The sequence below is a fragment of the Oryx dammah genome, unplaced genomic scaffold (assembly GCF_014754425.2).
Source record: "Oryx dammah isolate SB20612 unplaced genomic scaffold, SCBI_Odam_1.1 HiC_scaffold_11208, whole genome shotgun sequence".
Taxonomy (NCBI): Eukaryota; Metazoa; Chordata; class Mammalia; order Artiodactyla; family Bovidae; genus Oryx; species Oryx dammah.
Genome location: NW_024080601.1, coordinates 143,441 through 170,195, shown reverse-complemented (window position 1 = coordinate 170,195; position 26,755 = coordinate 143,441). Strand labels below are relative to the sequence as shown.

At 42.5% G+C, this 26,755-nt stretch overlaps 1 protein-coding gene across 9 annotated transcripts; it reads right to left on the bottom strand.

The window, feature by feature from the left end:
• Positions 1 to 300: 300 nt before the first annotated feature.
• On the bottom strand, positions 301 to 26,755 carry LOC120860855 (protein mono-ADP-ribosyltransferase PARP6). Of its 9 annotated transcripts, none has more exons than XM_040236564.1 (24): positions 26,712 to 26,755; positions 25,261 to 25,520; positions 23,191 to 23,397; positions 22,468 to 22,545; positions 21,384 to 21,478; positions 20,895 to 20,955; positions 20,567 to 20,657; positions 20,045 to 20,111; positions 17,469 to 17,618; positions 16,329 to 16,539; positions 15,739 to 15,792; positions 14,154 to 14,249; positions 13,758 to 13,850; positions 12,723 to 12,848; positions 11,378 to 11,443; positions 10,355 to 10,422; positions 9,040 to 9,088; positions 8,679 to 8,791; positions 7,894 to 7,966; positions 7,122 to 7,191; positions 1,721 to 1,800; positions 1,272 to 1,335; positions 1,016 to 1,100; positions 301 to 681 (listed from the first exon to the last, which is right to left on the bottom strand). In XM_040236564.1, exons 3-24 carry the CDS (start codon positions 23,191 to 23,193, stop codon positions 579 to 581), a joined length of 1,896 nt encoding a protein of 631 aa, XP_040092498.1. In that variant the 5' UTR covers positions 23,194 to 23,397; positions 25,261 to 25,520; positions 26,712 to 26,755; the 3' UTR covers positions 301 to 578. The 9 variants fall into 9 exon arrangements, 6 of the variants coding, with proteins under 6 accessions (XP_040092498.1, XP_040092497.1, XP_040092496.1 ...); XM_040236563.1 differs by lacking the exon at positions 26,712 to 26,755 and adding an exon at positions 26,344 to 26,637; XM_040236562.1 differs by lacking the exon at positions 26,712 to 26,755 and having other exon boundaries at positions 25,261 to 26,135.

Sequence of the window (26,755 nt, the reverse complement as noted above, 5' to 3'; positions counted from 1 at the left end):
AGCAGAGGTCCTACAGACAGGCGTCTGAGCTGTGGCCTCAGTGGCCCTTTACGTCCTGGAGAGCCGCCAGTGGCGTTCTGCCTCATTCTCACTCTGTGTCATGTGCGTGAGCTGCCTTGATCTAATCCGCTGAACAGAATGTTGACAGGTCTACAGGGTACTAGACCAGATGGACTGAGCTTTGACTCCATCCGACATAAACAGTCCCAGCCCCCGTGATGTTCCACTGTCCCCACCCCCACCCCCATTTGGGGGTTTGGGGCAGCAGGTGCTGGGCCAAGGCTAGTCAGACCACAGTGATCATATCCAGTCCACAGCACCTTCCATTTTATTGTTTTATTTACAAACAGGGTGAAGTCAACTGGGAAAATTGGGGTAAGGAGTCAGTCTGGGCCATCCAAATGTGGAGTGGTTCCTGGGTCAATCTCCACCATGAAGGCTGCCTCATCTATCTTTTTCCTGCCTCTCGGTAATGGCCCCTTGATTCCTCAGGGCAGACTTGTCTGCTGCTCCTGAGCCCTTTCATGAGGGCAGATGGATCCTGGGGGAACAGGGGTGGTACGAGGGCTGGGGCCCCCTCAGTTTGTGTAAACCTGAGTTCCGATCACACGCATGATTTCCTTCTGTATCTTGGGGTCCTGAGTATTAATGTTGGCATCGCCCACCTGACCATCCTCATATCTGCCAAAGATAATGCAAACGTGAGCATAAGAGGGAGACCAATCCCAGAATAATGTCAACCCATGGACCTGCATTTAGGGGTGTGGCCATCCCATCCCAGAATCAAAACCCTTTCTTGCTACTCTTTACGGTGGAAGAGTTTACCTGGTTTCCTCTAAACAGCCCTTGATTTATACCCATCCTCATCCTCCAAGGGGAAGTCCCAGTTCTGGCTCTACTCAGGTAGCCAGGGACAAGTCTCCAATAACAGAAACAGACTTTCCCAGCAGTCCGTATCATTGTGCTCTCACCCTCACTTCTCCAAGTAATTCCCAAGGTGCCCTCCTAGACTTACACAAAGAAGAACCGTGTGCAGACATGGTCGGACACAGGGCACACCCAGATGTTCCCATGCTTCTGGAGGTCCTTAGATGTAATCACTGGGAAGAGAAGGGCCAGAAGTTATAGGTATAATGCTTGGGTCAGAGAGTCCAGGCACGGAGGGGAAGGAAAGATGCTTCAACATCACCCTTGGCTGGATCATGTGCTAAAGTAGCACCTGAAATGAAGGTTGGGCACCCACAAAAACACGGACTGGGTGAGCCACCTACCTTCACAAAGTGCTATACAGTTTAGATTCCGACTCTGCAGGAACCTTGACTGAATGGATCGGGTCTAGAAGAGGAGAGAGAGCCAGGTAGATGGTTACAGCTTTCCCTAGAGAGGTGAGTTAACTGGTAGCAGTTAGGGGGTAGGGATTGGGATATCCTGGGCTTCCAGCCACCTCCCAAAATTTCTGATTTTCATAATCAGTCTGAATGAGTCCATCTTTACATTTTCATGTTATTGGATTTAATAAACTCAGTTTCTATTCTCATACTCATGACAAGCTACAAATGACTCTGGAAATGGGTTCCTCTTAGAATGTATCTGATTGCTTGAAATGATCTATAAGCCACCCACCCCCATCACTACCAATGTTTCCCCATCCATCTCTGTAGCCTAAACTTATCCAAGAGGAAGTGTCCTGCCTCAGTCGAACAAAGGCAATTAATAATACCTGGGGGATGGTATTCATTCTGTTGTATCTCTGGACGAGCTCATCTTTGGAGGGCATCCTATGCTGTCCTTTTCCCATTCCTGTCACAGAAAAACAAACCAGTTCATTCACCCATTCCTTCATCAAATATTTACTGAAGTGCCTACTATGTGCCAGGCACTGGAAAGAGAGACAACTGGTGACACAGCAGTGAATAAAGCAAACAGTATATCTGCCCTCACAGAATTTAACCTGATGGAGATTACAGGAAAGGAACAAATAATCGTGACACAGCATGGTAGGGGTTGTGATGGGGAAAATACAGAGTACTGAGTGAGCCAGAGGAGGAGAACTAGCCTAGCCCACAGGTTTGAAGAGGGCTTCCTGGTGACAGCTAGGCTAAGAACTATAGAATTAGGAAGAGTTAGCTAAATGAAGAGGAAGGAAGTGTCCTAGGCTGAGATAACAGGATACAACAGGCCTGGAAGAAAGACACAGTAGTGTACCTTAGTTTGTATGGAGCATAGTCAATGGCAGAGAAGTGATGAGAGATGATGGGGAAGAGGTAAGCTAGGATAAGATCAAGCAGGCCTTGTAGGCCATGTTAAGGCAACCGGAGTTTATCCTGAGAACATGAGGAAATCACTGTCGGATGCTAAGATAGGGAGCAAAGAGGTGAAATGAGCAAGGAATGAGGGGCCTAGGAGAGTGGTGACATCAACATTTCAGGTCCGATGCCAGGCTGAGTTAAATGAGTGGAAAGAAAGCAAGCAGAGCAAGTCAGATCTGCTCCAGTTTCAAAGCTACATAAAAACCTCTGACCAGAGTCATTCAGACTAAAGGGAGAAAGCAGAACAGGTAACTGATGAATAATTTTCCACAGGTAACCAAAATGGCAACTACCCTGAAGAGCCCTGCTTCCTTCAGAAAGTCTTCCCAGACTTGAGGAAGAGGAGCCAATTTACTTGCTTTCATCTTATCTAAATCCATAAATCCTCCACCATCCTTAACCCTCACTGAATAGCCCTGTTTATAACATTTAGAGACTCACTCTGGACTCTTCCTACTTAGATATGAAACAGTGCTTGTGGGCCTCTATTCCCAACTCTTTCTGTCCCATGATTAGGACTCCAGTCTCTGTATTCGGCTTTATCACAGGCCCAGCCTTATCCCAGTAAGGAGTGAGTCTGTGTATGTGTGTATGAGACCATGAGACCAGAGAGGGAGATGAAGATGGGAAATGATGCTATCACTGCAGACCAGAAGCAGGGGCCCTCATCTCATCAGTCCACCTCGGCACTTTCTATTACGACTAACTCCACCCTGCTGCAAGTCTTGGTTTTGTGGCAGCCATGGTATAGAAGCAGGGATGGTAACTACTGGACTGACATTCTTCACTACTCAGGCTGTCAATTCATCATGCACTCACACTGAAGCCCCATGGCAGATTTATGGCTTGAATAAAAGTTAAGGCAACGAGAACCTCAAGATTTGAACTGCCTATTTCTTTCTCCTATAGGAATCCCCACCATTCCGTTTCCAACTTCTTCATTAGCCTTAACTAGGTTTAGCTCTGCATCCAAACCTGATAACCTTCTCAGCCTGGGTATTTCAGTGCATGGTTCTGAGTAAAATTCCCATTTAGGTTCTACCTCAGAGGTTGAGAGAACAATCTGATTTCTATGGCTGGTCTTAGAGATGGCCCTTATGATAGAATTCAAATCTTGTTCCATCCCAATCCTGCTGTGCACTGACCTGACTGTAATAACCCCAATCATCTTCTCTCAGTTTCCTGAGACCAGACACACTGAGAACCTAGAGGCCAGAATACTCCCTGGTTGCTTGGTGTGCAGAGTATATACTTGGACAAGTTTCTAAACATGACTAAACAAACAGATGGAGCTTACCATCTCCTTTCCTACTCTCCCTCGTTTTAACCTGCACACTATGGCCAAGTCTTTAGAGGCTCCGCTAGTCAAATGGATGCTCTCTATTTACAATGACCCCTCAGAAGGCACTTGGATACCCTGAGGGAAAATACAGAAAACTAGAGCAGAAAAGGGTAGAAGGAAACATACAAAGAAGAGAGAGTTAGTTATATGCTAGAGGAACTAAAATAAGTCAGACATTTACCCACATCCCATCCAGAGTTAGAGACTCTCACATATCCATGGGGCCCTCAGAAAATCAGTTATTCAAGCAAAGCCTGCCCTGTCAGTCCAATATAATAATAAGAACACTCTCACATATCCATGGGGCCCTCAGAAAATCAGTTATTCAAGCAAAGCCTGCCCTGTCAGTCCAAAATAATGATAAGAACACTCTCACATATCCATGGGGCCCTCAGAAAATCAGTTATTCAAGCAAAGCCTGCCCTGTCAGTCCAAAATAATGATAAGAACACTGGCCCAAAAGTCAGGAGAACTGGATTCCAGTCCTAACTCTGCTAGTTAGATCTGTTTGACCCAAGAAAGTCATTTGACTTTTATGTGTATATACTTTATCTGAAAAGTAGTAAGAGATTGAACAAAATGACCTATAGCTACAATAGAAAAACATGGTATTTTTATCTATAATCAAATCAACCTTTGGAGGGAGAAGGATGGTGCCATATGACGTTTTCACATCATCAGTAAATAAAGTTAAGAAGTCAATAGAGATTCCTAGCTCCATCTGATAACTAAAGGTATTCAGGCACTCAGTAGTAAACAAAGGCCAATGGGAGAGGAGAATAGGGAGAAAACAGACAACAAATAAGAATTTTGTGGCCACCAGAAGCCAGGAGACTCACTATTTAGAATAAGGAATTAATCTGAGAGAAGCTTAGGCTGGCACAAAGATAAAAACTGTGGTCTCTAGACAAAGCCAAAGACTACCCAATCCCACCTCCACTTTGGACTCCAGGCACACAGAGTAAGATTCATTCACACATTCAATAAATATTCACTGGGCACCTATCCTTTGTGGATTGCTCATAGACATACTATCATTTGTTTAACAGGACAATGAACAAGATCAGATGTAAGAACTAAATCCAAGAACTAAAATATTATCAGTGACTTACATCTAAGTGCTCCTAACCCTATCCCAATATCAGCCTCCACTTGGGAGATATCCACTATTCTGAAATTTAGGTTATTTTTCTTTTTCCTTTAGTTTTATCACACACACACATAGCTAAATAATTTTAATTTTGTTTACTTTTGAGCAATATAAAAAAGGCAGTCCTTTGTCTTGCCTTTTTTTTTTTCAATTCAACCATTATTTATATAACATTTTTTCCATGTTGCTGAATGCCACTGTTGGTTCACTGTCATTGCTGAATAATAATCTATTGTCAGAATAGATTAAGATGTACTTATCCCTTCTCCTGATGATGAGTATGAGTTTTTTTCTAAGATTTGTTGTTGCAAACAATACTATACACCTTTGGGTGCACATATTCAGAAATGAAAATGCTTGGTTGCAGGGATAATATTTATCAAGCTTTATGAAATGTAACATCAAACTGTTTTCCAAAGTGGTTGTACCAATTTATATTCCACAAGCAGTAAAAGAGATCCTGCTGATCTACAACCTCCGGTATAATCAGAGGTATTACCAGATTTTTAGGTAATACCACGTAGGTGCTAAATGGTATGTCATTTTGGTCTTGCCTTTACTTTCTTGATTAATAGAGGCTGAGTAGCTGCTCATATTTTTGGTCATTTCTTCAGTGACTTGCCTGTGTTATTTGCCTTTTTATTGGATTATCTTTTTCTTATTTGCAAGAATTTATAATGTACTTTTATTACTAATCTTTTGTAGTTATATGTGTTGCAAATGTCGTCCCCTAGTTTGTAAGCTGCCTTTTTATTTTAAGGTGTCTTCTGATGAACAGAAGTTTATAATTTTAATAAAATCAAATTTACCAATCTTTTATGATCTGTAATTCCATCTTTTTGTATTCTTTGGATGATTCTGTTTAAGATTGGGATAATGTGTTATTTGAAAGTTTGACTTAAGATCCACTTGTAAAATTACCTGGATTTGGCAAGGTTTTTGTTTTGTTGTGAAAAATTTTAAGCTACTATTTCAATGTCTTTTATGTTAGAGCTATTCAGGTTTTCTATATCTTCTTGAATCAGTTTTGTTAAGTTATATTTTTCTAGGGATTTATCCATCTTGACAAAGTTTTCAAATCATTTGCATAAAGTTGACAGAATTCTATTAGCTTTTAAAATTATGGGACTGTCAGTTCAGTGGTTAAGACTCTGGGCTTCTAATGCTGGAAATGCAGGTTTGATCCCTGGTCAGGGAACTAAGATTCCACATGCTGTGCGGTGCAGCCAAAAAAATAATAATAGTAATAAAAAGTAAAAATAAATAAAACTTTGCTATATCTATAGTTATGTTCCCTTTTTTATTCACATTATTTAATGCTGCTCTTTTTCTTCTTAATCAGTCTACCCAGGTTTATCTGTTTTGTTCTTTAAAAGAACCATCTTTTGGTTTTTTGGGGGCCTGTCTATTGTACCTGTTCTTATTTCATTAATTTTGATTCTTATTTATATTATCTCCTTTCTTCTTGTTTGGTTTATTATGTCATTAGAGACCTTTCTATTATAGTTCTGTTATTCTGGAGCTAAGTGTTCTTATTTTTGTAACAGTTACATTAATGGAGAATACTAAATCTATAAAGAATCTAGCACTAGCCCCTTCATATGGTAGACATGTGACGATATGGTGGCTTTCTCTTATGCAAAGACTATACAGAACCCGAACTAAAAAAGACTAAGAAGAACTCAAATATAAACTTGAAACAATGAGAAAGCTAAGTCAGATTTCTTTTCTGAGCTGGACAAAGTGGGACTCATCTCCTAACTAGAATCTGAATGTTGCTCATACCTTACCTTTGGAATAAAATGCTTCCTCTTGCATTCAATGTGACTAATGTAATAGTGTATAATTACAGACAGTTTAAATTTTAAAAGGTGGTTGACAGGCAGGAGAACCATGTCTCCAGAAATGTAAGCCAGTGGAAGGGACTTAAGACTTCAAGTGCATTCATATATCAACTCGCATCCACGTGTGCACATATACAGTCTGACAGGCTATTGTCAGCACCAAAAATGTGTTCTCCAGAGAGCCTAGAGTCATCCCCCAGTAATTCCTTAACCCATTCCTAGCGCTAAGGTCCCACAATGAATGGTTTTATTCATGGACTAGAGGATACCTACGAGGAAGGGAGATAATTGGCCTCACATACAAATAATCTAAATTCCTAACGAAAGAAAAAAGAGAAAGATTACGTATCCATGACTGGGGAGAGAGCTGACACAGACCAAGTGTCCATGATGGAAGAGGAGACAGCATAGGTTTATGTATTCACAAAACGGATGCAATGTAAATAGAGTCAATGTGGCCAAAGACTATTTCTTACCTGAGTATCCAAAGGAAATACTGGAGATGGGGCTCAGGTAGATGCCTTTGCCATAGGCTGCTCCATGCAGCTTGCAGGGAAACACCAGGATGAGCAATATGAGCCTGGGCCCTCCCATGGCTGTGTATTAGGCAGCCACATGGCTTATCCAGCCCTCTGTCCCTCCATTTAATCTTCTCACTCATTCAGACAACTTTAGGCACCTACTCTTGAAAAGCTGATTAGCTGAAAAGTGGATGCAGGTTAACCCCTTTGCCTATGAAATACTAGATACTGATGCCTTGGAGAGTGATGAGTGGCATAGCCACTGAGTCAGTCACTCAGAATCCATGCTCCGGCCGTAGGCCTTGGTACATATGCAGATCCCTGCCCTCTAAAAATGAATACAGAACAGGCAGCCAGGAGGAGGAATAATAATCATTCCTTGGAGTCTTGCAGGACAAAGAAGTAAGTCTCCTATATTAGCTCTCTGACTGAACAGTCACATATATTGAAAAGCTCTAACAGGTTCATTGATCACAGTGATTGCAATCAGCAATTTCTATTTCTGCCTACAGCTATATTCCCACTCCTAAAAACACAGCCTCAGGTCAAAATACAACCACCATATTCATTCTATACATACAGTTTTCAACTTCCTCCCTAGGAAAGCCTCACAGGAGGCTAGGTTTGAGGATGCTGAGGCAAACACAGTTGAGTACTTTACAGCAGACTTCCCCAAAATGAGTGGGGCAGGGAGAAGATGGAGAGAAAAAGAGGAGCACAGCCTCACCTGCAGTTTGGTGTAGGATGCATTGACCAGCCCGTTGCGCAGGATTGAATGCCAGTTTTCAATGTGGGACCCACTGTAAGGCAGTGTAGAATACATGTCTCCTCATGGAATGAAGTTCCCAAGAAAATTCCAAGACTGCCACTCCCACCCATTCTCACACACACAGGACATGAAGATGGACACAGATAAAGCTAGCGATGGACATGCACACGGATATAGTTACAGGCATGTAAGATGTGTATGTGTATGGCTAACCCTTACATCTTAATATCCAGGCCTATCTTCTCTTCCACGCTTCAAACAGTCCCATCCTAATCCTCAGCTGCTGGTTCAATATTTTCATTTGCCTATCATCCTGATATTTCAAATTAAACAAATTCATCTCAAACTCAATGAGTTTATCACTGATCCCAAGTATGGCTTCCAATCATGACTTCACATCTCTTTTAAGTTACTCTTAAATCTATTTTTTTTCTCTCTTCTCTCAAAATCAGGCATAAATTGCTGATTTTCTTCAAAGCAGTTTTCAAATCTATCCCTGCCAATCTACCTTCAACCACATCTTTTTATATGTAAATGTCATTTCTCCTCAACTACATCCTAAATAGCTTAAGACTAAAGACCATATCTTAAGTTTCTTTATCCTCTACAGCACCTACCACAATAGCATTTAATATGATGGACATAAGTCATACAAACTCCTATTCCTCAAGTGAACTTGCCACCATCCCCCCATTTTTTTTGCCTTATCCAGCACCCAGCCCCAGCCCTGCCCCACTCCTCACTGGAAGGCAAAGGTGCTGCCATAGAGCTTCTTGGCGGTCCGGAACCGAGCCTCCTTGGCAGGAGGGCTGCTCAGCAGGAGGAACTGGTGTGAGGTGTGCATGAACTTCAGCTGCTGCCCAGGGTGGGGGTGGGGTCAGGAAAACAGAGCAGAAATGGGAGATCAGGGAGGGAAAGGTTGGGGATAGGGAGCAAATTAGGCTTATACTGACCCCAAATAAAAGAAATATGCATTGGCCCAAAGACTACTGTTAATGGACAAGTCTAACCAGGCAGGTCTAGAACCAATGTGATTAGCTGGTTTGGAGCCCCTCCTTCCCCCTCACTAGAAATTCAGAGTTTAGACGGAGAATGGTCACTTACCCTGCTGAGAGGTAGTTTGACAATGTGCGACCTGTTGCTAGAGATGATCCTAGGATAAAACAGACAAAAAAACAAAAAGGACAGAATAAACGTGGTTAGGCCATCCTAAACAAAGCAGCAGCCTTGCTCTGCCCCTTGGAGAATAAGCAAGGATTCCAGGGTTGTTTGAACTGTGAACTCAGGACACTATCGGATATTCCTATGGGTGGCAATGTTTGTGTATAAAAATGTAAAAGAAGTTACTGACCAGAGACCAGCTAGTTACTTGTTAAATAACAGATGAAAGAAAGAGAGGGGTGGGAGGTGGGCTGCTACATCCAGGCAGAGAAAAGTAAAGAACAAAAAGAAGAGCATAAGAGGTCAGCTACCAAAGAAAATCAGAGAGGTGGGTCTGTGTTAGGATGGTGACAACTTACATTTGGGATTTAGAAACTTAGCACAGGGGCTCAGGAGCCATCCTATCTGAGCCCAGAGGAAGGCTGAAGGCTCTCAGACATGGGGGGAATAGACAGTTATTGTCTGAGCTGCAGAAAAAAAACAGAAGAAACTAGAACGAACTTCCTGAGAATTCAGGGACATACTGGCTTGTATGTAGGCTGAACTCAAGAGGACAGGAGAGAACAAAGGCATAAGCCACTGAGGACTCAGCAAGGAGGCATTATCTCTTATAGTGGTTATCTGGTTGTTTGTGTGCTTCACTCATGTACCTGTAATGCCATTCTGAATGGTCTATGCCTGGTCATTCCTCATGCTAAGAGGGAGCATGGTGCACTGAAAAAGTACTAATATCAAACGCTGACCTGACAGAGCAAAACACGCTAGAAAGGGAAAGCTATTCCAGGAAGAGAGAACAGAAATCAAGGTCAGGGGTGAAGGGAAAGGAAATTCAAGGTCAGAACCTTTGCTCAGAGAAGGGAGTAGTAATAGTGCTCCAAGCCTCTGGACAGTTAACATCAACAGAGAAGGGCTTGAGATAGAGAAAGGGAGTAGAAGGGGAGGGACATCTCTGCACGCATAGAAAATCTAATTGAAATGAAGTGTTAATTCCTATAGGCAAGCAGCACTCAGAAACCTACTGGGAAATAAGAAGCACTAAAGAGAACTTGAAACATAGTCTTAGAACTTGTGGGTTCTTTGTTGGATCCCAGTTCCTAGCCAAGCCAGGTGTATCAATAAAACCCCAAGAAAAAGCTGCCATAATATCTATAATCTTAGGAACAATGCTGAAACCACCTCTAAGAGAAGGTACAGGCTCCAGGTCTGATACTATGCCCCATTCCCCCAACTGCTGAAGGATGAACCATTCTACTCATACCACTGCAGGAGAGGATGGGCCAGGGGATCCAGCTTGTCCATCTGCTTCTTGATTTCCAGATACGAGCCCTGTAAGACAAAGGCCGTGAGGTTATCTCCCAGAAGAGGTGGGAGCCCTCCCACTTGCCACAGATTATCAGGGCCCGGGGCAAGGTAGGCACTGAAGACCACACCAAACCAAGAGGAGATGGGGTTCCCACCCTCAAGGACCCGTCAGGCTGGGAAGACTCATAAATAAATATGAAAATGACTGAAGATGCTTACAAAACAACATGCAGGTGGGTCTCCCTCATTTTATGCAATTCCTACAGCCCTAAAAAGTTGATTATAAATCAAAAAAAATAAATAAGTAAATAAAATCAATGTCCCAGAAAGACCAGGCTAAGGAATCCTGTGGTAAAACTACGTAAAACATAAGAGTTCTTCTGACAAGTAAATCATCCCTCCTAGGTGTATGTTATGTGTTCATCTGAACTGTGATATATAGGATTTGCTGAGAAGAGGCCCACCTGTAAATGTGAGTACAAATGAATGTCTACTCATGCAGAGATTGCAGACGAGGGGTGGGGAAGTCTGGTGAGGGACAGCCTTGAGTCAAAGGATGGTCACTGCTCCATGTGGCTGCCCCACCCCTAGAAGGATAGAAGATGCAGGCCCCTGGGTCTAGTTCCTTACCTCCAAGCCCCCCTCCTCACCCTCCCAACCCTGGACAGAAGTCCTTCCCTAACTTCTCTAGTGCCCTAAGAATTATGAAAAAAAAAAAAAAAAAAACATTAAATAGGAACAACTTGTGAAGGAATTAGCAGCAAAGGTAAAGGTTGAGAGAGACATAAGGAGTGAGAAATAGGAGTAATAGAGCTAACAAACCAGAGAACAAAGACTAGGAAAGCTAAAGAGGGAAAACTAAAGAGAATACTGTGAGGAATTTGAGTAACATCTCTAAATCTTCACTCCACTCCAATGAATTTCAAACAGAATAGGGCACTTGAGTGGGCAGGCAGGGGACAGGCAGAGGACAGAATACCTGGGTCATCTCCCGGATGGACATAACACTATCCAGAGCTTTCTGCAGTCGCTCATAATTCTTCTTCTGTGGGGAATCAACAGGGAAAGAAGAACCAGGTGAAGAAAAGTGGGAGAGAAGAAGATGTGATGAAAAAGAGGGCCACATGTACAAAAGAAATCTAGGCCCCAGGGAAACAGCATAGTACGTCATGCAAAGAACACAGACTTAATGCCAAGAAGTTCTAGAATCAGGTGCCAGTTCTTTTACCAGCTGAGAGTAGTAGGAGTAAGTTCCTTAACCTCTCAGAACCTCAGTATCCATGTATATAAGTAAAGATGAAAAATCCTCACTACCCTCATAGGGTTAGTTATTTAAACTGAAGATTAAATAACAGGTAAAGAATCTGATACAGTGCCTGACACACAGAAATGAGCAACTGTGAAGCACTGTGCTGGGTACATGTAATGGTTATTTCAACAACTGTCAACTGTGTCCTTTGGGAAATGAAGTGCCAGACATTTAATTGAACATTATTCTAGGTATGTATGTGAAGGTATTTCTAGATGAAATTAACCTTTGAATGGCAGACTGAGTAAAAGAGACTGCCATCCCTATTCAGGTGCCTCATCTAATCAGTTGAAGGCCTGAATAGAACAAAATAGTTGAGTAAGTGGGAACTCCTCTGGCCTGCCTGCTGGGATATTGGTCTTTTCCTGCATTCAGACTAGAATTGAAAAAATCAGCTCTTCAATCTTGAGTCAGCTGGCTTTTGGACTGGAACTTACAACATCAGCTCTCCTGAATTTCCAGCTTGCCCACTACTCAGCCTGGTACTTCTCAGCCCTCATAATTACAGGAGCCAACTCCTTACAGTAAATTTCTTTCTCTATATATCTCCTATTGTTCTATTTCTCTGGAGAACACTAAGTATTATAATATTTTATATACATTATGTCTCATTTTTATAATAATAGATATTATCCAGTTTTTACAGATAAAGAAATTGAGGTTCAGAAAGGTTAAGTGATCTGCCTAACACCATTCAGCTAGGGAGCAGCAGAACCTCAAATGGAATCAAGGTCTATCTGGCTTCAAAGTCTGTATTATTCCAATGTAACTAACATTAATTTGTCTCCCTGTCTTCTGAGAAACTCAGAAGTTCACCTTATATTATTAGTTATGTTTAGTTACTTATTCACTAAACAGTGAACTCTGAGGGTTCAGGAGTTCCCAAGAAACAAGTGTGCCATTTCTTCTGTCCCCTTATTCCAAGCTGTTGTGTGCACTAGAATGACGCCTATAGTCTCCCACTATCTTTCACCATTTCCGTTGTAGTCCTGACTTTCTTCCCAAGCAACTATACCTTAGGGTTAAAGGCCAGAGTCTTGGGATCAGTGGGGTCCACCACAGAGGGATAAGGCTCAAAGATGATGCTCTTTCTAGGGGACTCCAAAGCTGCCCTACACATGGCCACCAGCAGATCCACCACCTTAGGAGAAAGGAAAGAAAGGGGACAAAAGCTAAACGATTTCACAGGGCTGGGAGTTGCACAGTATCCAGCATAGGTCTACCTTCTGGAGGCGCTCGGTATTTCTCTTTAAAAGCAAATATGAGGGACAGACTGGGAGTTTTGGATTAGCAGATGTGAGCTATTATGTATAAAATGAATAAATAACAAGGTCTTACAAAAATCACTTTGCTGTGTAGCAGAAATGAACACATTATAAAGTCAACTATATTTCAATAAATTTTAAAAACCACAAATGTTTTGATTTTATTAGAAAATACAAGCTTATCATAAAAATTCAAGAACAATGTTTAAAAGAATGATTAAAAGAAGATAAAAAACATCCCCTTGCCCCCAAATCTTATTTTTCACATTAACTACTGCAAAGTTTGATGTATATTTTCCAGATATTTTTACTAAAGAAATTGTTATTTTAAAATATGGGCAAATTTTAAAGAATTATACATATTGTTATATTTTATTTATATATGTTATAATTCTCTATCCATAAATAATAGCTATATAGTATTTCTACTGTAAGAACAAACCATCATTTCTTTAACTGGGCCTTGTACAGATGGGCTTGTATCTATTTTTTCTCGTTTCAACTATTATAAACAATACTAGGGAATTCCCTGGCAGTCCAGCAATTAGAGGACTCTGAGATTTCACTGCCTAGGGCATGAATTTGATCCCTGGTCGGGAACTAAAATCCCACAAGCCATGTGGTGCAGCCAAAACTTAAATAAAATATTAAAGAAGAAAACCACTACAGTGAACATCCTTACATAGGAAAGCATTTCTGGAGATTAAATTCCAAGCAGTGAAACTGCTGGGATTCCCAGGCATAAATGATCCCAATTCCCCAGCAGCTCTTCCATCCCCCCATACCTCTGCTCCAGTGGCCACGTCCTCTGCAGCTCCGGACATGACTCCCAACGTGTAGAAGGAGAAAACACACAGTTCACGAGTACAGACGGCTGGCTGAATGGACATATTAAAGAGATGGTGGTGGCAGGAGGTATGCAATAAGAAGGTGTCATAGGGCAAGAGGGACATTTCTGACCTCGGACAACTCTAGACTGATATTCACATATCCTCATCTTTGCTAACAGGACTCTGAGACTTGTTTTCAGAGAAAAACTATTATTTCCAGAGTCTCAGGGAGTATGGACAGAATTCTACCTTTACCACAGATCCAAGAAAAAAGGAAAAATGGAGAGATGAGGGACTAATGGGCCTTAGCTAAGGGTGTAAGAAAGAGGGTCACAAAATAGAGGTGTATACCTTGAGCATGGACCCATTCTGGAAGACATGCTGCTCATCACATACAACACAGTACTCATTCAACGTTGGGATTCTTTGCTCTGCATATTTCATGATCTGGGGAGAGAGGAGATTCTATTAAGTCTTTTTTTGGAAGTCAAGACCCAGATATAGGAAACAATCTGAACTTCCTTTCTATTACTCTCCTACCTCCCAGCCCTGTGCCTAAGGTAGACTCTATTCTTGGATCCTGCACTTAATTAAATCGATAGCCTAACTCTGGAAGACTATATATTATAATGAAAATAAGACCAGCCATGGTAGAAGAACTGTGTTAAGATTCCCCCTTCTACTACTTAATACCATATATAACTTAGGGCAAGTTAACTTGAGCCTTGGTTTTTTCATTTACAAAATGGACATTACTCACTTTACAGAAGTACTGAAATTAAAGAGATGATTTCTGTAAGAATATTTTATAAACAGTAAGAAATACTAATCAAACTATTAATATTATTTTCAGTAATTAGATTGCCCCCATGTGACAAGTGAGTTGAGTATTCAGTCCATGATCAGATCGCGGCTGAGAAGCCATGTTTAACTACCTAAGACAATCAGCCTGTAAAATGATCAAGACCACAAATAAAACTCTGATGGGAAGAAAGCACAAATTCAGAGCACATGCAGCAATATCCTAAAGTATTTTTTACACAATCTGTCTTAAAAGGCTTTCACAATCACATATACTGTCTGTATAAATTAAATTGTTCCCATTTCACAAACTTTCGAGATCATAAATGGACACGCAAGGGCTTTTGTTCATTCATTTAACACAGATTTGTCGAATGCCTACTACGTCCCTAGCTCACTGAAAAGTATCCTTTATTATTCAATAACATAAAACATTATCCTCTCAGAGGCTATAGTCCAACAGGGGAGATGTAGTATGTATACAAATTAATTACAATTCAAGGCAATGTATAGTACCTGACACATTAGTGCTATATAAAACAAAAAGTATCAAAAGAATTCAGTAGGAAACACACTTCCATCTAATACATTTCAAGTAATAGAGAAGATTTTATGAAAAAGTTGGCATCTGACACTTGATTACAATAGGCAGATATAGTGAGGAATGCCAGTAGAGGGAATGACATGAACAAAGATATTGGAGATGCAAAAGTGAAACCATGTCAGGAAAATAAAGAGGTTTTAAAAAGAAGCAAATGACCAGTAGCAGCTAAGCACTGCAAGTTTGTGAGGAAAAGTGAAGCCCACTTGAGCAAGGATGTGGAGGATTACAAGAAAATCAGTGTCAATTCTTCTCTTCTCTTGGCACCAGTGCACTTAAAATTTGCGGTGCATCATTTGGCACTTGATCGCAAGTGGTATATAAGCATTGTCTTCCCAATAATGCTATAGGCTTCTTAAGGGTGGGAACCAGGCCTTTTCTCCTATTCACAGAACACTCAGTATAGTTATGGAAGCAGAGCAATTAAGGACATGAAATGTTTGCTAACTGACTGAAGAGTTGGGAGATGTTAAGGGATCAGATGGGTCAGAAAACAGTGGAAAGGCTTTGGAATGAAGCTTTGGACTTGATTACCTGGACAAGAAATCCATATTCCAGAGTGGGGATGTTCTTGCAGTGACCACTGACCTGATGAGAGTAAAAAAAATAATAAGGCTTCATGAACCTCCTAGGAAGCTGGTGACCTCCTAGAAATACCTCACTCATGCCCATTATCTAAAATTATCCTGAAGTAGCTAAGCCCTAACTCTGATCAGTCTAAGTAATCCCCAAGCTGCAGAGAAGACCTTTAGACATTTTTGGCAAAGGCTCTTAAAACAGGCTCACCTGTCCTTAACCCTTTTCAAGGTAGATGTAAAACATTTGTAAAGTAGCTGACTATCAAGTCCTAACCACAACCTAACAAAATTAAACATAACATTTCCCTGGGATGCCCAACCCCAGACTCTGCTCCTTGACATACTATCAGAGAAGCTTGCTAGACTATGTCGGTATAAATTCACAACTATTAAAATGTGTGTTCCATTCTACTGATTCATGGTTCATGCCCAGATTTGGTTTATGATCCCTGGACAACCAGACTCCCACTCCATTTTGAGAAGCTGTATTCCCTCACTTCCCCTCCCGCCCTCTGACACCAAGTCAAACCCTCCTCAGCCATGTACCAAAGGAGAGGTCCATGTTGGAGGAGGGAGGCCCACGTGCTGGGGACACAGGAGACCTGCCTGGGGGCTGGGAGGGTAGCCAAACACCTCCACTTTGGGGTTCTTCATGGTGCAGGAGATGGAACGGTTCATGAGGCGTCCAACTCGAAGGTCTGGTACACCCAGTTTGCCTTTCAGCATGGAGTCCTGTATGATAGGGAAACTGGGAGACCTGAACAGAGAGCAAAGAAAAGTGATGAAACTGAGGATTCAATATGAGCCCTAGAAGCCTGGAGGGTCTTCCCTGGTGGTCCAGCAGCTAAGACTCTGCAGAGGGCCCTGCATTCAATCCCTAGTCAGGGAATTAAGATCCCATATGCCATACCACACAGTAAGGTAAAAAAAAAAAACTATCCAAGGAAAGTTTCATTGGATCAAACTGGCAAAACAAATAGATCACTACATGTCAGGTTTTACGTCATTAAAGCCTGGGTCATTCTCTACAGCATCTAAGGAATGATACCTTGGAAAGGATACCTGTTTCACTTGCTCAATGTGTGTGTGTGTTGTCTGTATTAATATATATGTGATTAAACTACTAGGTAAGAAACAGTTGGACCGCAAAGAGCCTAATGTCTCACTGTCTATCAATACTGGTACCTGGAAAACTACAAATCTGGGTCTGTATTTGCCTTTGGGAAGATCAGAAGGCACAGAGAGCAGGGAAGCGGGGGAATAAAAGTCTGGGATCAAAGAATGGAGCAATACTTGTTTCCAGAACCCAGGTAATAAATCAGTGTCCCCTTTCATAAGAGCAAGGGGGTGGGGCCTATTAGCTCTGCTTCTGTCTCCTTAGGATAGGGAATAAGGGTGAGGGTCAAAGAAAAGAAAGATGGAGAAATTAGTATATATTTCTCCAAACAGACCCCATGCACTAGGTACTATATTTTACATAAAGGACAAGGTATGACTACTGGGTCAGGAGTAGAGGGGTAAAGACACATAGGGAACAGGATCATGTGGGTAGTAGTAGTAGTTAAAGGTACAGAATTCAGAGGACCTAGGGAGAGGACAGAAAAGTTTACATAATCAAGAAGGTGGGGTGGGGCTTAGAATAGATCAATGTGATTAGAAACAACCAGCTCATGGAGAAACACTGACTTGGGGATGGGTGAGAAGATGCTGAGGCCAGCTCGGAACTTCTTGATGGTACCGCTTGTCTTGAACCAGCTGTGCCTCTTCTCCTGCTGGGTCTTTAAGAAATCGTTGCTGAGATGTTTCCATTGTTGGGATGTAAACATACCCAGGATTCTAAAGAATCACAGAGAAAGAGACAGAAAGCTCAAGCAGGGGAATCCCAGGTCAAGAAATAAGACTATGAAAGGCAACTAATCTAAAATTCAGGCTTAGGGACTGCAAAGCTAGTTGATTTAGGGAACTGTGTTTGTCTCAAGATCCCTCTGATATAATCTTAGCACATGGATATGTACTGTTCTAAACTACCTCTTGACATTAGCGGGTAAATTCCAACTCCCTTACCTAGTCTAATGGACCAGAAAAATTCTTAGATGCTTTGCCTTTACAGGAAGATCTCAAACATGAGCCTTCAAAGGCTGTAAACCTGGCAATTTACTGCCAAGAAGAGCTATACCGAAAGTGAAACAGAAGTGGTGGAATAGAGGTGAGTACTACCCTTGGCCTTGTGAATAGTGAAGAAAAGGACAAGGAACCCAAAGGGTACTGATACTGTTAGGCAAAACATTACAACTTCAAATTTATGGTTTCCAAAGTTCTTTTACTTGTCCTTGATCAGTTCTCTCTAGTATTACTCTATTATTCTAAATCCTTATCACCTTCTTTAAGCTAACTATACCTACAACTGAGAATCTTTCTTCTCAACAGAGAAAACTGAAGCCATCAGATATCATCTTCCATGATTTGACAAACTTACTACAAAATCTATTTCCATTTCCACCCTCACTTTGATCCCTCCATCCTCTGGAGACAAGCTGACCCTCCTCTTAAGGATCAATTGCTCTAGCTGTACTCTGGATCTCAGCCCCTCTGCAGGGACTTTGATCTGGCAATTATTCCCTTTTCCTGTCAGTTCCTTTCCCCACATCTACAAAAAGTTCCAAGTTTCGTTATTTCAACCTAGCTACCTCCTAATCCTCATCCAAATTTCTTAATCCGTATTTCAGTGTTCTTACTTTATGGCCAATCATTCACTTCCCCAGAACACTGGCTATACTCTGGTTTCTACCTTCACCATTTCACTGCAACTGCTCTCACCTTGATGGTAAATCCAGCCGAAACTCCTAGTTCTCCTCTTACTCATCCTCTCTGGCATCTGGCCCTCCTTGTAGAAATGTTCCTCCTTGCCTTCTCTGACACTGTTCTCTTCCCATCCTCCTCCAAGCTCTCTAACCTACCTTCAGTGTTTCTTCTTTCTCCACCTATACTTGGCATTTTTTTCTGGGTTAAAGGGTGTTCTGCCCTTGATTTCTTTTTCTTCTCATTCTATCTAGCTCTCCTTTGATATTCTCATATTCTACACTGGATGCAATTCTCACCTGTACACTGCAATCTATCTTCAACCTGTACCTCTCTTGTAAGTATCAAATCTACATATCTCTCTATTGAGCAGCTCCACTGAATATCCCAAAGTTACCTTTAAATAACATATTTAAAATGGAACTATCTATCTTCATCCCACAAACTTGTTCTTCTTCTTAAATTCTTATTTAAATGAGGGGAATTACAATTTATCCAGACATCTAGGTTGGAAACCTAAGAGTAATATTTCTCTGTTCCTTGCCTCTTATCATATACAACATAACCAAATCAGTCTTCGAGTCTGACTTTAAACATTGCAAATCTTTTTAGTCTATCTCTTGTCTGTACTCATATCTACAGCCATACTTTGGCTCATCATCTCACGTATGAACTTCTACGAATGCCTCTTACTAAAACAGTTCTGGTCTCTTGTCACACTCCTTCTATCTATGCTGCACAATGCTACCAGAATGGTTTTTTAATAATTAAATCTGACCATATCCTTTCTTTGCCTAAAACCTTTCAAAGCTCCCACTGCCTACAAAATAAAAGCAGAAGATCCTTCCTGATTTTACAATTCCTACACATGTTGCCTCATGTGACTGCCCTTGCAAATGTTATTTATTTTCAGAGTCTGTCTACATGGACAATTCTTATCCATCCCTAAAAACCATTAATCATCTCCCTTTCATATTTCATTCATCTAACTGCCACCAGACTGACTTACACCTTCCTCTGTGTTCTTTCTAAACTTTACATTTTCACTTGTATTAGAACAAGTATACACTGGACTATATTTAGAACTTGACTGAGTTCACTTCTCTTTATATATCAAATACTTATTTAGCAAAATGCTCAGTACATTTAGTAAACTAAAACTGTCCAAAATCCTAGGGCTCTACTCTGAGGAAGTGTGATGAGCATAACTAATTCCAGGGTTGTGTTTTCCTTTAAATGCTAAGTAAATGCTAGTAATGCTCTCACCTCCAGGAAGCCTCAAGGGCACATACCCCAGAAACACAAGCTCCCCCACCTAACCATAAACTGGACTCCCCAAATTTATTTTAGTCTTTCTTGGGCACATGTCAGAAAGACACTTTTGGAAAGAAACATTCAAGAGTCTGCCTGTCCTATCTCTCTTTCCCTCAAACGTTCATAACCAGAAAGATCAAAGTTCTTACTTTTTCAACTGAAGACCGAGCCCAAATCCTTCCTTATTTGATGGCTGGAAAACCTCAATTGACGGTTCTGCAAAGAGAAGAAAAAGTTCCTACTACATATACATGTCTATCCTCCTGGGAGTCCAAAGCCCTAGTTCAGTGGATTAGCTTCCTCAGATTTCAAGAGTACTCTAAACAATAATGGTGGAAAATGAAAACCTTTGAGGCAGAAGGTAGATTCTGGGAACTGTCTGACCAATTTCAAACATCCTCAACTTCTATAAGGAAGCTGAGGAGATGGGGAAGAATAAGTAATATTGAGGAACTAGAGAAAACAAATTCATTAACCAAGAAAGTCTTTAAGGCATGACTATTAGGTGATAGGGAATGAAGTTAACAATGAGAGAAGACTGAAAATGTCCTACCAATGGCCTTCAGATTACACCAAAAGGCTTTGTTCCTAGTTTTTCTCTATCTCAGTTAACTTAGAACATTGTATTAGACTAGTCAGAGCACGCAGATGCACAAAGTCACTGCCTTTACCCGGTCCATCAAGGTACTGGGAGAGAGAAAACCGCAGCCTCAACACAATAGGTTCTGTCCGGAGGACCTTCCAGGCTGTAGAAACTTCCTCCTACAAGAGTAAGGGGAAAAGTAAGGGGTTTCGAGTTCAGCGTCAGAGAGAAATGGACTTTAAAGTTTTCGCGACATGACACACACCATGCACGCAGTACTATCTGCTGATGGTCTAGAGATAGGCACAAAGTATACATATTTCAAATATAGCACTTGGGAACAAGACTCCAGGCCTATGTGGCAAAACCCACAAGCTCAACTAGACCTGCTGTTGGCAGGTACTAGCATCACTTACATCCAGGAAGCTGATGTTGATGTGGAGGTCAATGTCCACGTCATCGATAGTTCCATACTCTCTATAGAGATACAGGTGATCACATGTGAGACTCATTAAGGGAGAAAGAAGGGAACAGAAATTGAAGTCGAAAGAGAAGTGAGCCTGGGGATAAGGGAGAGGGAAGGGTGGAAGGAGGCTCTGTACTTAGCTACAGCCACTTTTACAATCAAAGCCTTTGCTAGGCCACAAGCCCTTCTTACCCCCAAGGTGAAACTTCAACCTAGAGGATCTAGGATAAGAGGGAACTTCTAAGAAAAGTGGTTATACTTTCCTCATTGCTCCTGTCAGCCTACCTTAAATATTCTGAGCAACTCTCACCATCATTAGGCTCGAAACTCATGAAAGTCCATAGACCCCAGCATCACACCGTAAAGAAAAAACCCTACCCTTTTAGCAACTCACAAAGAAGTGGCTGAGCCTCCTGCCATCCCCGAAGTAGAGCCCCACCTGATGGATACAGAGTTCTCACTGTAGATTTCCTTCACAGCTTCAATGTCTGCATCCAGCTGTGGGTGCCGATATAGGTCAGCTGCACAGCTTCCCTGAGTCAGCAGCAAAAATGGTGGAGGGCGGAAGACAAAGAGGAAAACAGAATATGAAGAAACATTAGGAATGGGGAAATCAAACTACAGCAACACATGCAAGCAAAAGCTGCTTTATGAAAGAGTTCTTGGTGGTGGCCCTAGCTGGGGATTTCACTGACAGACAAGTCACCCCCCATCAGCACTCTAGGAGGTTTCAGTAGACTAACTGCAGGTTCTGCTTAAGGAGTTCACATCCTTAAGTCTCAGCTTCTCTCAACCTTGACCAGGACTCTTTAGGTGTCTCTCCTACGAGAACTCACAACAGGCTGAAGAGTTCAGAATTTAACTCAGACTGGTTCTGTTTGCAGCATCCAACATTTCTGCTCAGGATCATGCCCTGGGCAGTGACAGCACTGAACAAACACTGGTAGAAGAGTCTTAAAAAATTTGACCCTAATGAATGAAATGACCCCTGCTGGCTAGTGAGGGAACAGTCAGAAAATACTTGTTTCCAACTAAGAATGGCACCCCACTCCAGTAATCCTGCCTGGAAAATCCCATGGATGGAGGAGCCTGGTGGGCTGCAGTCCATGGGGTCGCTGAGGGTCGGACATGACTGAGCGACTTCCCTTTCACTTTTCACTTTCATGCATTGGAGAAGGAAATGGCAACCCACTCCAGTGTTCTTGCCTGGAGAATCCCAGGGACAGGGGAGCCTGGTGGGCTGCCGTCTATGGGGTCACAGAGTCGGACACGACCGAAGTGACTTAGCAGTAGCAAGAACCTATGGCTAAACTCCATGCACAGAGGGTGTAGTTTATACTGGAAAAGATAAGAGTTCCAGGCAAGAGCAAAAATATGAGATTAGCTCTGACCAGATAATCCTCAGATCACACTGACACTATATCTTCACCTCTGCTCCAAAATAAGCTCTTTCACTCCTGACGTATCCAGAAGAAAGTATACATTTAGACCATCCAACATGGGTTTTGGGGCTGTAATCTCACCTGTACTCCATAGAGAAATTCCTCTGATTCATTGTCTCCCTCCGAATCATCATCATTCCAGAACTGGCCTTTGATGTCCTGATGATGAGAAACAAGAAATAAGGGTGCCTGGTATCTCATGGAACAGAGTGGGGTTAAGATAGGAAACAGATTTTCACAAATGAGAGGTCCCTTGGGATAGAATAACTGAGGCCCCAGTCCCTTTGCTGCCTTCCCCTGACCCTTTGGGGACATCTCAGTCTTTTCCCGAATCCAGTCATATCCATGGTCTAGCACTGACTTGCTGGCACAGAGGAAAACAATAGGGAATTTTAGCCTTCTTAGGTATTGGGTATGATGACTAAAGCTCTAGTAGCCAGTGGGGGAGGTATGCAGAAGACTTCAATGTCAAGGTTGATTCTCAGGCATATCTAAGTTCTAGTACAAGCTGGCCTCTTCTGGATCATTACCCAAGGCAGCTCTCAAGCTGCTAGTGAGACACCTCGCTCTTTTGTCTCCTAACTCCCTTTCTATCCCTTCAAGTATTTAACTCTCCGCCTTCCTTCCCAAGAAAACTCCCTATACACACACCAAGTAATACTGTTTCCATGCCCCATCTCCTTCCTTTAACTTCAAGTAGCCACCCTATCTTCCAAAAGGGAGCAGAGGGGGAAGGTGAGGTCTGCAATTTGTTTCATCTACCCCCTGGACAATCAGTTAGAAAGGTGGGCAGTGAATTCTCACCATTGGGTCAGTGGGTAACACACACTCCTAGGTCAGTGCTAGGCAGCACCCCTCCATACCACCAGTTGAACCCAGGCCAACGAGATGGGCATTTAGGAGGCCAAAAGAGGAGACAAGGGTTGGGAGGGGGGTGGCGATATCAGGGGCTGACTGGAGATCAGCTGAGGAAGGCAGGATCTGCTGTTGTGGTGGTAACAAGTCACTGTCCTGCAGAAATTAGATAGCAATTGATCTCATCAGCACTTAACAGCTGGGTGGCATGTACAAAAGCACACATTTATGGGTACACTTTTATTATACAAATGTATAGACACTGGTACATAGAAACATACTTGCATGCATGTAGACACACTTGCACACACAGTTCTTTAAAGAGATTGGACTATGAAAGTACTACATGAACATGAGACACTACTGCCCTCCAGCTGGAGAGCTGTGACTGAAGCAAGTCCCTGCTCTAGCATAACATTGTATCAACTCCTGAAGCCAAAATGATGATGCCAGGACCAGATGCTATGAACTCAGTCTAGTCAGTTCATTTTAGAATATTCTTCATAGAGTCAACCACCATCAGAAGCAAACATTTTCTAAAAAATCTTTATCCCCAGTTATTTCTCCAAATTGAGTGTTTATCTCTTATTTAAAACCAGTATCCTTAGGAGCCTTTCTATAACAATCATAGCTAAGTTTAAAAGTCTCAACAACTCTGACCATTTTCTGGTAGACAGTCTGAGTTGTCACAGCCAAAATAATGCCCTGGACTCCTCTTGGAACCTACTCCCCCCAAAATGTAATAACGATCTGAAATGCTCAGAAAAACACTAACTTCTAGCCCTTGTGCAAAATTTAAAACCACTGCTTCTTGGCTTTTTATTTATCAGTTTCATCCACTCCAACTTTAAACAGAGGTGTTCTTGATCTTTAACATGGTTCTCTTGCATCTTAATATCTAGATCAGTGGCTCTCAAGTAAGGTCTGTGAACTGGCAGCATCAATATAACCTGGGAACTTGTTTAAAATGTAAATTCTAAGATACCCTATTGAGACCTACTGAATTAGAAACTCCAAAGATCTAGCAATCTGTTTCAACAACCCCTCCAAGTTATGCTGAGAACCACCATTCTAAATCCTTGTGTGTTCCAAGGGCCTGTGGTCTGTTCCTCAGATAGCAATGTAAAGCTGTAACTAACCCAGTATGGTGACATAAAGCACAATGCCAGGGAAAAGAGCATAGCAGTCCTTCAGCAGGCAGGGCTATCTGACCCATCAAAAACAATATGCAAAAGGCAACTGCAACTAAAGTTCTTAGAGAAGAAATGGCCTGATATCTGAGACTTGCTTTAAAATACAACTCAAGCACAAAAGGCAGAAGGGGCATCAAGGTGGGGAATAGGTGAAAAAAACATGGCAAAGTGATGATTACTGATGAAGCTAAGTGATGAGTACATAAGCATTGCTTATACTCTCTACTTTTGTGTATAGTTGGAGATTTTCATTAAAAAAAAAAAAAAATCAGAGACTACCCTTGGAAGGGCTCTCCCTAAAAAGTTAACTCTAAATAAGAACAGGAAGATTATCACTAAGACTTCATAAATGCCTCTTTGCTGTTCTTCAAACATCAAGCATATTCCCACCTCGGAGCCTTTGCCCCTGCTGGTCACCCTTCTTGGGATGCTACTCACCCAGATACCCACATGACTCACTCCTTTACTCTTTCAGACCTCTGCTTGAAGGTCGCCTTGACTATCCCATATAAAACAGCAAAACCCCAACATACAATATAGTAGCTCTCTCCATCCCCCTTCCTTGCTTTTTTTCACAGCGCTTACCACACTGTGATGTACAAAATGTTTGTTTGTTGTATTTATCTCGCACCAGAATGTAAGCTCTATGGTGGCAGAGGCTCTCTTTTCATTGTCTATACTGTCAGTCCCTCAACACATATTTACTGAATGAATGAACTGTCTGCTGGAGACCTAAGCCAAAGAGGAGATACATACAAGAACTTAAACACAACTACACAGACAAAAGTCACACAAAAATTATTTTAAAGAGCAAGACTCCATTCACCTTCAACAGTAGCTGAGAACCAGAACATGAAGATCTGAGGGCTGGGTTTGTGAGATTTGAAAATAAACAGTCAGGTGCTGATCTGGATGATCACAGAGAAATAAAGAGGGAGGCACTAAAGTCCAGCCTGGGGCGTCTTGGGCTGGGTGGTAGGATGATGGCAGCGTGGGCCAGAAGTACCAACTTCCACAAGCTCTCTGTCACTGCAGAAGTCAAGAAAACTTAGTCTCTCTCCAAGGGTTGTTGCTGCTTGGTTTCTGCTGTTATCATAAGGAGAAAAAGATAATTCAGAGGGTATTTTTCCTGTCCAGGGAAAAGACAATACAGAGACTACCATCTTTTTCAACCCAGGCTGCTTCAGTGAAAGGGACTCCCACTTTCAACTCTCAAAGCTCATTCCTCTGGGAGATGGAGAAAAGGTTTAAATGATGAAGAGTGGCAAATGGGGAATAGTGGGAAGTTATCTAATTCACAGAATTACATTAAAACAGGAATAAGCAGGAAAGATAGTCTTTTTCAAAGCTTTCACGTTACATATTTAAAAAAAAAATCAGGGGTAGAGAGGTCAAGCAACTTGCTTAGGTTCAGGCAAGTGGAACTGGGACTTAAGCACATTTGATAGGTTCTACGCACATCCACTCTTCCTGTGATATGGTCACAAGCAATAAAGGGAGTTGCTAATGAATTAAGCAAGAACGACCTATCTAACTTATCTAAATGAGGTAAAGAAGGGAACCTTTCAAGAAAACCCAGGCCAAATATAGACTGTGTGAAGAGTGCCCAGAGAAGGGTGTCTGTCAGTCAGTACTTGGGACGACAGCAGAAAACACGGAATTTGCACGGGAACTGGCCATATGTAATTAAGCCTTAAGTCCGGATCACAGAAGTGGCCGACGTCCATGGACTCTTCTCGGTGTGACAACTTTACACCCAATCAAAGAAGCCTCCGATCTCAACGTTTAAACTCTGGATTAGACTCCCACCTTTGTGGTCCTGGGCAAGGAGGTTACTCCGCTCTACAGCAAGTCCTCCACCGGGAAGCCTAGGCCACGGAACAAAGAGCGCGGCGGCGAACTCACGGACCTAACGCTATCCCGGGTTCGCGGCGGAGGGACGGGCCGGGGTGAGCCCTGGCTGCCACCCGCGCTTCCAGAACAGGCCGTGAGGCCTCCCTTGGGGGGAGCTGTTAGACCTCTTCTCCGTATTCCTCTGGAGACCCCCGACACCTGCCTCCCGGGAAAGCAGCTTTGTGCCCGATCTGTGTCGCTAGCCACCCGGCCTTGAGCGAAGCCTGTCAAGCCCAGGAGGGCACCTCAGAGCCACCCGGTCCAAGCCCCTCACTTCATCCGCCCCGGCCGAGGAGAGGCGGGCCCCGCACCCTTTCCGCGGCCCGGCCGCCCCGCCCGGTCCCGGTGGCAGCCGCCCCACAGGCCGGCCTCGCGAGTACTCACGGCGACCCCGGGCCGCGCGCGGCCGCCGCCGAGGGGACGAGCGG

Bases quoted from the DNA above. Each gene is read 5' to 3' on its own strand.
- LOC120860855 (XM_040236564.1), bottom strand. The intron at 11,444-12,722 runs GTATAGTTGCTT...GATTCCCCACAG, and splicing joins CTCTGGCCTTTAACCCTAAG to AAGAAGAATTATGAGCGACT. The intron at 1,101-1,271 runs GTAGGTGGCTCA...TTCTCTTCCCAG, and splicing joins CTGTATAGCACTTTGTGAAG to TGATTACATCTAAGGACCTC.